Source organism: Balaenoptera ricei, chromosome 1 (genome assembly GCF_028023285.1).
Source record: "Balaenoptera ricei isolate mBalRic1 chromosome 1, mBalRic1.hap2, whole genome shotgun sequence".
NCBI classification, from domain to species: domain Eukaryota; kingdom Metazoa; phylum Chordata; class Mammalia; order Artiodactyla; family Balaenopteridae; genus Balaenoptera; species Balaenoptera ricei.
In genome coordinates, this window is record NC_082639.1 from 143003816 (window position 1) to 143017049 (window position 13234).

General features: G+C 35.6%; 1 protein-coding gene across 2 annotated transcripts in view; it reads right to left on the minus strand.

Annotated features, from left to right (window-relative positions):
• Positions 1-13234, minus strand: part of ACBD6 (acyl-CoA binding domain containing 6) — a 227929-nt gene that overhangs the window by 136968 nt on the left and 77727 nt on the right. Inside the window, exon 5 of one of the 2 annotated variants that reach the window (XM_059937445.1) lies at positions 272-377. The exons of the other annotated variant lie outside the window; for it this stretch is intronic. Coding sequence (XP_059793428.1) covers positions 272-377 — 106 coding nt within the window. The remainder of the gene's footprint in view (positions 1-271; positions 378-13234) is intronic. 2 annotated transcript variants of the gene reach the window in all.

A 13234-nucleotide genomic window follows, 5' to 3' on the forward strand; every position in this document is an offset into this window, starting at 1 on the left:
TATGTTAATAGTCTCTCCCTTTAACATGAACAAATATAAGTTATTTTCCTGCTGCAAGTTTCAGCTAGTAACTTCTATAATGGACAGAAATATGATGGAAACAGACACACAGTATCTTAACTGGGTGACACCATCTCATTTAGATATTCTGATATACTCTTAACCATAATGTAGTTTGAGTTGTAGTTCAGAGGTCTGCTGTGTAGAAAAAAAGCACTGGGGCAAAACAACAAAGCATAAGAAAATAATTAACAGTGCATGTTTTTCATACCTCTTCATCTTTCATATTCACATCCACGTTTTTTGATTTGAAGACTTTGGTTATATGGTCAATGTTGTTTTCCCTGCAGTAATCAAATATGTTTTTGTCTTCTTCCCTAATTAGAGTAAAAAAAAAAAATAGTGTTTGTCTTACTAGGTAATACATAAAAGTTACATATTTTTAATACAATCTGTTTGCTGCAAACATTAATGGAATCTGTTTTTCTAAAGAATTTTACATGAACAATAGTGGATTTTCAGTAAGATGTAATATATCCAATCTCTGAAAAGACTAAAGTTCCGGCCCTCTTCCGGCAGCGGCGTGGGAAGCCGGATTCCACAACGGCGGCAGCAGGGTTCGTGGCAATATTCACGGCTTGCAAGCCGCCGCAGGCGCTCTCATCTTCCTGCAGCGCGTAGACCCTCAGGCTTAGGAGCTGTTTCAAGCACACAGCCTTGAGAGAGTAAGGGGTTCTTGAGACGATCTGTACCGAATCCGTGACTGAACCCAGTGAACACCTCTATGTAAACGTTTAAGATTCTGGCAGCACATGCAGAGACCTACTCTTTTAGCCACCGGCTGCTGGAGACAGCCACGTAGATAGCCTCAACCACCAGAGGACAGACAGCAGAAGCAAGAAAAACTACAATCCTGCAGCCTGTGGACCAAAACCCACAGTTACAGAAAGATAGACAAGATGAAAAGGCAGAGGGCTATATATCAGATGAAGGAACAAGAAAAAACCCCAGAAAAACATCTAAATGAAGTGGAGATAGGCAACCTTCCAGAAAAAGAATTCAGAATAATGATAGTGAAGATGATCCAGGACCTCGGAATAAGAATGGAGGCAAAGATTGAGAAGATGCAAGAAATGATTAACAAAGACCTAGAAGAATTAAAGAACAAACAAACAGAGATGACCAATACAATAACTGAAATGAAAACTACACTAGAAGGAATCAATAGCAGAATAACTGAGGCAGAAGAATGGATAAGTGACCTGGAAGACAGAATGGTGGAATTCACTGCAGCGGAACAGACTAAAGAAAAAAGAATGAGAAGAAATGAAGACAGCCTAAGAGACCTCTGGGACAACATTAAACGCAACAACATTCGCATTATAGGGGTCCCAGAAGGAGAAGAGAGAGAGAAAGGGCCAGAGAAAATATTTGAAGAGATTATAGTAGAAAACTTCCCTAACATGGGAAAGGAAATAGCCACCCAAGTCCAGGAAGCACAGAGAGTCCCATACAGGATAAACCCAAGGAGAAACACGCCAAGACACATAGTAATCAAACTGGCAAAAATTAAAGACAAAGAAAAATTATTGAAAGCAGCAAGGGAAAAACGACAAATAACATACAAGGGAACTCCCATAAGGTTAACAGCTGATTTCTCAGCAGAAACTCTACAAGCCAGAAGGGAGTGGCATGATATACTTAAAGTGATGAAAGGGAAGAACCTACAACCAAGATTACTCTACCCGGCAAGGATCTCATTTAGATTTGATGGAGAAATCAAAAGCTTTACAGACAAGCAAAAGCTAAGAGAATTCAGCACCACCAAACCAGCTCTACAACAAATGCTAAAGGAACTTCTCTAAGTGGGAAACACAAGAGAGGAAAAGGACCTACAAAAACAAACCCAAAACAATTAAGAAAATGTTAATAGGAACATACATATCGATAATTACCTTAAACGTGAATGGATTAAATGCTCCAACCAAAAGACACAGGCTTGCTGAATGGATACAAAAACAAGACCCATATATATGCTGTCTACAAGAGACCCACTTTAGACCTAGGTACACATACAGACTGAAAGTGAGGGGATGGAAAAAGATATTCCATGCAAATGGAAATCAAAAGAAAGCTGGAGTAGCTATACTCATATCAGATAAAATAGACTTTAAAGTAAAGAATGTTACAAGAGACAAAGAAGGACACTACATAATGATCAAGGGATCAATCCAAGGAGAAGATACAACAATTATAAATATATATGCACCCAACACAGGAGCACCTCAATACATAAGGCAACTACTAACAGCCATAAAAAAGGAAATTGACAGTAACACAATAATAGTGGGGGACTTTAACACCTCACTTACACCAATAGACAGATCATCGAAAATGAAAATAAATAAGGAAACAGAAGCTTTAAATGACACAATAGACCAGATAGATTTAATTGATATTTATAGGATATTCCATCCAAAAACAGCAGATTACACGTTCTTCTCAAGTGCACACGGAACATTCTCCAGGATAGATCACATCTTGGGTCACAAATCAAGCCTCAGTAAATTTAAGAAAATTGAAATCATATCAAGCATCTTTTCTAACCACAATGCTATGAGATTAGAAATGAATTACAGGGAAAAAAACGTAAAAATGACAAACACATGGAGGCTAAACAATACGTTACTAAATAACCAAGAGATAACTGAAGAAATCAAAGAGGAAATCAAAAAATACCTAGAGACAAATGACAACGAAAACACGACGACCCAAAACCTATGGGATGCAGCAAAAGCAGTTCTAAGAGGGAAGTTTATAGCTATACAAGCCTACCTAAAGAAACAAGAAAAATCTCAAGTAAAAAATCTAACCTTACACCTAAAGAAACTAGAGAAAGAAGAACAAACAAAACCCAAAGTTAGCAGAAGGAAAGAAATCATAAAGATCAGAGCAGAAATAAATGAAATAGAAACAAAGAAAACAATAGCAAAGATCAATAAAACTAAAAGCTGGTTCTTTGAGAAGATAAACAAAATTGATAAGCCATTAGCCAGACTCATCAAGAAAAAGAGGGAGAGGACTCAAATCAATAAAATCAGAAATGAAAAAGGAGAAGTTACAACAGACACTGCAGAAATACAAAGCATCCTAAGAGACTACTACAAGCAACTTTATGCCAATAAAATGGACAACCTGGAAGAAATGGACAAATTCTTAGAAAGGTATAACCTTACAAGACTGAACCAGGAAGAAACAGAAAATATGAACAGACCAATCACAAGCAATGAAATTGAAAACTGTGATAAAAAATCTTCCAACAAACAAAAGTCCAGGACCAGATGGCTTCACAGGTGAATTCTATCAAACATTTAGAGAAGAGCTAACACCTATCCTTCTCAAACTCTTCCAAAAAATTGCAGAGGAAGGAACACTCCCAAACTCATTCTAAGAGGCCACCATCACCCTGATACCAAAACCAGACAAGGACACTACAAAGAAAGAAAATTACAGACCAATATCACTGATGAACATAGATGCAAAAATCCTCAACAAAATACTAGCAAACAGAATCCAACAACACATTAAAAGGATCATGCACCACGATCAAGTGGGATTTATCCCAGGGATGCAAGGATTCTTCAATATACGCAAATCAATCAATGTGATACACCATATTAACAAATTGAAGAAGAAAAACCATATGATCATCTCAATTGATGCAGAAAAAGCTTTTGACAAAATTCAACACCCATTTATGATAAAAACTCTCCAGAAAGTGGGCAAAGAGGGAACCTACCTCAACATAATAAAGGCCATATATGACAAACCCACAGCAAACATCATTCTCAATGGTGAAAAACTGAAAGCATTTCCTCTAAGATCAGGAACGAGACAAGGATGTCCACTCTCACCACTATTATTCAACATAGTTCTGGAAGTCCTAGCCACAGCAATCAGAGAAGAAAAAGAAATAAAAGGAATACAAATTGGAAAAGAAGAAGTAAAACTGTCACTGTTTGCAGATGACATGATATTATACACAGAGAATCCTAAAACTGCCACCAGAAAACTGCTAGAACTAATTAATGAATATGGTAAAGCTGCAGGATACAAAATTAATGCACAGAAATCTCTTGCATTCCTATACACTAATGATGAAAAATCTGAAAGAGAAATTATGGAAACACTCCCATTTACCATTGCAACAAAAAGAATAAAATATCTAGGAATAAACCTACCTAGGGAGACAAAAGACCTGTATGCAGAAAACTATAAGACACTGATGAAAGAAATTAAAGATGATACAAACAGATGGAGAGATATACCATGTTCTTGGACTGGAAGAATCAACATTGTGAAAATGACTCTACTACCCAAAGCAATCTACAGATTCAATGCAATCCCTATCAAATTACCAATGGCATTTTTTACTGAACTAGAACAAATCATCTTAAAATTTGTATGGAGACACAAAAGACCCCGAATAGCCAAAGCAGTCTTGAGGGAAAAAAACGGAGCTGGAGGAATCAGACTCCCTGACTTAGAGTATACTACAAAGCTACAGTAATCAAGACAGTATGGTACTGGCACAAAAACAGAAACATAGATCAATGGAACAAGATAGAAAGCCCAGAGATAAACCCACGCACCTATGATCAACTAATCTATGACAAAGGAGGCAAAGATATACAATGGAGAAAAGACAGTCTCTTCAATAAGTGGTGCTGGGAAAACTGGACAGCTACATGTAAAAGAATGAAATTAGAATACTCCCTAACACCATACACAAAAATAAACTCAAAATGGATTCGAGACCTAAACGTAAGGCTGGACACTATAAAACTCTTAAAGGAAAACATAGGAAGAACACTCTTTGACATAAATCACAGCAAGATCTTTTTTGATCCACCTCCTAGAGTAATGGAAATAAAAACAAAAAATAAACAAATGGGACCTAATGAAACTTCAAAGCTTTTGCACAGCAAAGGAAACCATAAACAAGACGAAAAGACAACCCTCGGAATGGGAGAAAATATTTGCAAACGAATCAACAGACAAAGGATTAATCTCCAAAATATATAAACAGCTCATTCAGCTCAATATTAAAGAAACAAACACCCCAATCCAAAAATGGGCAGAAGACCTAAATAGACATTTCTCCAAAGAAGACATACAGACGGCCACGAAGCACATGAAAAGATGCTCAACATCACTAATTATTAGAGAAATGCAAATCAAAACTACAATGAGGTATCACCTCACACCAGTTAGAATGGGCATCATCAGAAAATCTACAAACAACAAATGCTGGAGAGGGTGTGGAGAAAAGGGAACCCTCTTGCACTGTTGGTGGGAATGTAAATTGATACAGCCACTATGGAGAACAATATGGAGGTTCCTTAAAAAACTAAAAATAGAATTACCATATGACCCAGCAATCCCACTACTGGGCATATACCCAGAGAAAACCATAATTCAAAAAGACACATGCACCCGAATGTTCATTGCAGCACTATTTACAATAGCCAAGTCATGGAAGCAACCTAAATGCCCATCAACAGACGAATGGATAAAGAAGTTGTGGTACATATATACAATGGAATATTACTCAGCCATAAAAAGGAACGAAATTAAGTCATTTGTTGAGACGTGGATGGATCTAGAGACTGTCATACAAAGTGAAGTAAGTCAGAAAGAGAAAAACAAATATCGTATATTAACGCATGTATGTGGAACCTAGAAAAATGGTACAGATGAGCCGGTTTGCAGGGCAGAAGTTGAGACACAGATGTAGAGAATGGACATATGGACACCAAGGGGGGAAAACTGCAGTGGGGTGGGGATGGTGTTGTGCTGAATTGGGCGATTGGGATTGACATGTATACACTGATGTGTATAAAATTGATGCCTAATAAGAACCTGCAGTATAAAAAAACAAACAAAACAACTAATACTAAACTTTCATTGGGTTATTTGTATGGAAATATGTTAATATAAATGTTTCAGACATTAAAAAAAAAAAAAAAAGACTAAAGTTCCTAGCAACTATAATTATAGAGAATAGCTTCATCTGCTTTAACAAGTTACACTAGTACACTAATATAACATCTTGAGTAGATTTTCTCAGTGCTCTTTCTCTCCCCAGTTACTTTTATACACTGACAGGAACATATATCCTCTGACTCAGAATATTCAGTTGTAGTACTGCAGTGAGAAGGTCATTTACTATTGCCTGTATAGAGGTAGCAAAAGATCATAGAGGTAGCAAAAGATCAGGACATAGCTTACTACTTCTCTTACAGAATAAAAGAATGATAAGTTGGTTGCTATCCAAGTTTTTAAGAAATTACACACACACACGAACATATATACACACACACACCAAAGTAATTTTCTTAAGGGAAAGATAATTAGAGCATCACAAAATTCAGAAGTTCTTCATGAGATAATAAAAATAAAGACTGGGAAGCACAGTATGTACTCAGCACTATTCTAGGCATATCAATGTACTAATTCACTTAATCTTATCCAACAGCTGCTTCACTTCACAGATAAAGAAACAGGTAAGGAGAGGTTATATGACCTGTCAAATGGCATCACATTTATCAAGGACTCAGATCAACTGATTTTGTGTATAGTCCATTTTTCTATTATATCAAGCTACATCTCAATTAGTAAGCTGTAGTCTCTTCCAGAATCTAAAGCAGAAGTTCTTAACATGATGTCTGTGAGTTCTCTAACACAGTATATAGAATTATCTGTGCAAATGCATAATGCATTTTTCTGACTGTGTTGGCAATGGGTAGGTGGGGAAGGGGGAGGTAGCTTCAATGAGGTTCTCAAAAGGATCTGTGACTCCCAAAAGATCAGTAATTTGGAATATTAATAATGAAACTGTTCTACATTTTCTAAACAGGCATAAAATAATGCAATTTGAGTTTCAAACATTATAACTAGTATGTTCTACAACCTGTAAGGTCATTGCTTCCATTCATCAGAAAAAAAGCATCTGACCACAGGAGTCCTTCTATCTTAAAAGCCAATACAATATACCCTATAAAAAGTTATTTCTAGTCAGAGATGATTAACTTAAAACACACTACTTTGACATTAACAGTCTAAGCCTTCCTTATGCATGTCATGTATTTAATTGAGCACCTACTACATGCAAGGCACTGGACAAGATTCTGTTGATAAGAGATGATAAGGATAAGCAAGAAACTTTGCATTCAATACATGTACAGTATGGCTGAGATGATAAAAATCTATATACCATTAACATAAGGTAAAATTGGATCTTTGAAAAGGCCTATCAGAATACAGAGGAGAAACAGCCTGCTTCAAGCTGGAGAAAATGAGCTAAGTTTCCAGGAAAAAAATCATGTTTTAAAAAAAAATAGGGTCTCTTGAAAATGTTCATTTGCAAAAGAGAAAATGCTTTTCCAGATCACTTATTCTGGAAGAAAATAGTGAAGTCTGAGGCCAAAACCCCTGAAAGGAGAAGTCTGATTTTGTAAATTAAGGCTGCATATAATAGTATTTTAGCTATATTTAACTATCACAAAAAATACTTTCTATGAAAAAGTGCATTCAGCATTCTGACTTGGGAAAGAGAGGGACCTATTGTCCTTCAATACAATAACAGAGACCCCTCTAATTCAAGAGGCAGAAACTTCAACTGTGAGAGAAAGTATTGCATCATTTTAAGTCATAATAAAAAATACACTACTCACCAATTGTTTTGGATTTGAAAATAATGGGGAGTTGGTGGTGGGGCACAGAAAGGAAAGTATGGAGGATCCTTGGGATGTAAGTTACCCATACCCAGTAAAATGCAAAGATAATTCAGAGATGAGAGGACCTTCCGTGTGGTCCTTTTTCCTTAATTCCAAATGTGCATGTACACTTATGCCATAAGCAGTAAAAAAGTAAATATAGTACAAACTTATTTAAAATGTTTATATTGCTTAATATATTCTCAATGTTTCTTATATGTATCATTTATATCAATTATTTTGTTTTGGTATGTGAATTTTTTGGAGGTCGGGGCATTTTTTCATTTGTATACCTGCTTATCAACTGCAGTTTATCATTGCTAAGTATGTTAGGCACATAGAGGTATTTATAAAATACTTCAGGGTAGAGTACACAATATAAATTAAATATAAAATGGGAAAGTCAATAAAAGTCACCACAAATGTGCTACAAAGCTGTGTGCCTAATATTAAAAAATATTAAGTAATACTCTTGGGCTTAGTTGTTAAATATAGTTATCTATCCCCACTTCAAGTTTTCACTATCTTACTTGCCAGCAACCAAGCTGTCTTTATACAATGTCACCACCTAGTGGCCAAAATGGAGAAACATCTGGAGCAACATCTTTCCGTTATCTCCTTTCTTGCCCCCAACAAGATTATGTACAATATACAAATCAAATTCTGTCTTTTTCCCTCTGTATTTCCCAGTTAATACAGTCTTCCACAGGCAATTTTTCTCTGTATATCTATACTTAAACGAAACAACAGGTGCAAACAAATTCAACCATTACCAAATATAGTAGAGCCTTAATAAATGTTAGTGCCCTTCTACATCTTCTCACTTTATCTTCCCTTCTCTTTTGATTCTTACCCTGTTATCTTTTTCCTTCTCTCTGATGAATGTGAGTGATAAAATTATCATATCCACTCTCTATAGATGAGTATGAATTATTTTCACGATGCTACCCTCAAGAATGTCCCATATTATCATAGCACAAGACTCTCTTTAGATTACTCCAAATTTCCTAAAATTGACAGAAAATACATTTATCTGAATGAAAAAAACCACTGGTTTTCTTTGAAATTCTTTTGAAATATAAGGGCACACACTTGTGGAAGAGAGGGATGGTGTTTAAGTATAGCTGTCTTTCATCAGAATCACGGGAAGAAGAGATTCTTGCCCACTCCTAAAAATGCTATCTGCATCACTTTCTACAAAGACTGCATTTTCCTGTCAAAAGACTACTTCAGAGAGTTAGCCCTCTAAAGATGGCAAGCCATCTAAAGTCCATTTAACTACTTGTCATCTACCTCACAGAATTAAAAAACACAATTATGGGGCTAGCTCAGAAATCTAACTATTTAATAGACACATTCAGTAAATACTTCAATTCAATTCATGTATTTATCAAGCAACTGGCAATCAGATATAAAAACAGTATTCCAGTAAATAGACAAAGAAAAAGTATTTATTGAATGAATGAAAACACAAAGAAGGGTAAGCCAATACTTACACAAATATAAACAAATGCCACAAATTCCTCAAATCAAGGAATGTACACCTGTGGGCTCTTGGGGTACAGAAAGACCCAAAAGAATATGCAGGAATGGAAAATTTTAAGAGAATCAATTTCAGCTAAACTTCTAAATAAACACATTCTTTCCTAAATTGATCTACCTGAAAAGTTCCTGTGGTAAATATTTCATCGCCATTCCCCTTTACAACATTCCTCCTGCTCAACCATTCTCCTAGTTCATAAAAGAAAAGCATACACCTCTCTCCATACTATGGTATACTTCTAGGAAACATAACCAAAAGACTTTACTAAGATTTAGCAAACGACTATTAACTAAATCTGTTACTCTTTTGCTTAAAAGTACTCTGTTTAACTAATATACAGTTGACCCTTGGACCGGCCCCCCACAGTCAAAAATAACTGTTAATAGTTAATCCATCAATTAACTTTACAATCAACCCACGGTATCTGGGGGTTCTCCATCTGAGGATTCAATCAACCGTGGATTGTGTAGTACTGTAGCACATATTTCGTGAAAAAATGTAAGTGAACATGCGCAGGTCAAACTCATGTCATACAAGAGTCCATTGTGCTAGGTAGGAAAGGTTTGGGAAAAAAAATTAATCCCAGGTTGTACTTCCCCAAGGTATAAATTGTCCATGGTACCAAATAAAGGGACAATTTCGGTGAAAAACTGGTTTTGGGAAGCCCTCCTACAACTAAGGTTAGAGGATGGAAGAGGTGAAATAAAACAAAGAAGACTTGATGCTAGGACTTCCCTGGTGGTGCAGTGGTTAAGAACCCACCTGCCAATGCAGGGGACATGGGTTCAATCCCTAGTCCGGGAAGATCCCACATGCCGCGGAGCAACTAAGCCCGTGCGCCACAACTATTGAGCCTGTGCTCTAGAGCCCATGAGCCACAACTACTGAAGCCCACGTGCCTAGAGCCCGTGCACCACAACAAGAGAAGCCACTGCAATGAGAAGCCCGCGCACCGCAATGAAGAGTAGCCCCCGCTCACCACAACTAGAGAAAGCCCGTGCGCAGCAATGAAGACCCAATGCAGCCAAAAATAAATAAAATTTAAAAAAAAAAGACGATGCTGAACTCTGTCTCATTCTAATAAAATAACATTCATCTGTTAAATAAACTATTTTTAACATTAAGACACATTTCCAATAAAATTTAACTTATGCTTAATAATTATTTAACAAAATGTATAATGAATGTTGATCAGCTGTATAGAAATAAGTTATAATTCAAATGAGAAAAATTTAATGCTTAAAGCTTTTGCATCACAGAAAATTAAAATTTTAACAATTCCAACTTATATACATATTTCTGTTGCAAAGAATTGATAGTGTGCTAAGACTACACAAAAATATATTGCTTTAAAATAAAATTGTGTGGGAGAAGTAGAATTAAAGGAGAAAAAGGAATGATGTAAAATTTCTAACTATTAAAGACCTTATTCTGTATTTTAAAATCAAGATCAGAATTTTATTTATTTTAATTAAACTTTCTATTTCAAGACAATTGAAATGTGCAGTTGTAAGAAATAATACAGAGAGCTGGTAGTATTTTCCCAGTTTCCCTCAATGGTAACATGTTGACGTGTTTTTAAAAATGGATTTCATTATAGTATTTAGATTCTATTGGATACATCTAAAACAGTAATCTGTTTATTTTAAAATTCCATTATTTACAAAATGCCAGAAATTATGCCCTTTGCAATTATTTAAATTTTTAAATAAAAATTTTAGATGCTATCATAAAAATATTAAAGGGAATAGTCTTACAAAATTTTCTTAGGAACTACATCAGCAAAGGTTTTTAAAATATCACTGCTGTAACCCAATATTCTATAAAGTAGAGGCCCAAACCAAGGAGTGGGCCATTCAACCAAGGATGATCAAAGAAGGTGTTACAGAAGAGTTGACATTACAACCTAGCCTTGAAGGATAAACTGACAACCCAGCTAAGTTACTGAAGGATCCTGAAGAACAGAAGAAAAGGAAAAGCACAACAAAATGAGGTGTTCAGGGGAACTGCAAGCAACTGGTTACGGCAGGGTGTTGGGAGATAAAGTTAAAGGGATAAAGGTGGACAACAGATCACAAAGAACCTCCTTGGTACACTGCATATAATGTAAGTAACAAATGTTAAGTAACAAATTATTTGGGGAACAGAATATTTATCTACCTTCCAAAACTTGAAGTAAAGGGTAGTAAAATTGTCCTCTTGAAGCTAAACAAACTAAATAAAAGCTACTAATGAGAGGAGAAAAGAACGTCTCCTAGATAACTTGAAGAGCTGCTTGATTCAGACACTAACCTTAACACATCTAAAAAAACAAAACAATGAGACAACTACCATGAGTAGGAGGTAGCAATGGTTAGCAATGAACCACAGGAGGAAGCAAAAATCTGTGAAGCCAATTTTGAACACCGCCCAAAAGAAACAGTTAATCGAAGGCAAAAAGGCATTCTGAGGTATTTCTCTGCTGGGAGACAGTCTGTTCTAGAGGCATCATTAGGACTTTGGCTAAAGCAAATCTAAAAATAATTCCCCTTCTCTCACTCTATTTAACATTCACAAATGGTCACCTGACTGTCTTTCTGGGTTCCTCAATACTCAGACTGAGGGTACACAGGGTATCAAAGCATTTGGATCACTATAAAGATATATATTGGTAAATAAATAAGCCATTTAGTTTACACATCAGTTTCAGATAAATTTTATTACTGCTACATTGTTTCTGAGGGTCTGGTCATCTATGTGCCTTTTATTTAGATCTTTGAGATTGAAGAATGGACCCTGACCTAAGGTAAATTCACCAAAAAGCCACTCTGTGAAGCTCCTTAGGAGCCAATCTTTCAAGGACGAAAGCCTGCACATGTCTTACAAAATTCAGCAGTACTGCTGGTGAATACTACTTCTTTGTAGGAATTTAAGTTCCTTATTTATTTGTTGGATGTGTGGCCAGAAGTTGTCAATCAGAAAGGTAAAGGATTATTACTCTTCTGTTCAAATATAATGTTAGGAAACAATGATATCATCTCACTGATCTCATTTGACTATGATTTCCAACATCCTACTATGTACGCCAGATACAAAGCACAAAGCCTATTGTTGATTCTTTTTTATATAACCTTGATATACAGTTGGCCTTTGAACAATGTAGGTTTGAACTCTGCAGGTCCACTTACATGTGGATATTTTTCAATAGTAAATACTATAGTCCTACACATTCTATGGTTGGTTGAATCCACAGATGCAGAGGAACTGTGGATATGGAGGGCCAACTATAAGTTATACTTGGATTAACCCGTACCTTGTTCAAGGATCAACTGTATAGATATATATAAAATCTTTATTTTATATATACACATATAAAATCTTTATATAATTTTTGATATGACTATAAACCATTAATATTTTAGAAGTTGAGATAAAATGTCTACAAAAAAATTAAGCTACCCTCTGTATTTTAAAAAAAAGCATGTTTTAATTTACAAATATAAAAAAAAATACAGGCATATTTTAATTTTACTTACAGCTGTTTCTCTCCCTGAAAGAATCTATTCTTACTCAAAGGTTTTTAAGGAAACTGGTGTAAGGAGCAAAACAGGTAAAGTCAACTCCTAACTTAAGGATTAAATAGTAGTCGTAGTTGTCATACTTAGCATATTAAAAATCTCCACTTTTAATATCTAATTAAAATTTTAGATGTTAACATCACCTTGTAAAACACTGTTTTTGAGTCTCAGTCTTATCAAAGACCATAAATGAGAGTCTATACTATGATCCTTAGGTAAAATTTTACAAATAGCACCTCCTTTCTGAAACACTTCGGTCCTAAGTCCTGGAAGAGACAGAACACTGCTTCAGCAGTAACAATGCTCGAGAAGCCTAGCAATGAGATCAAAGCACTAAGAAAGTGCTTTATGTTGTT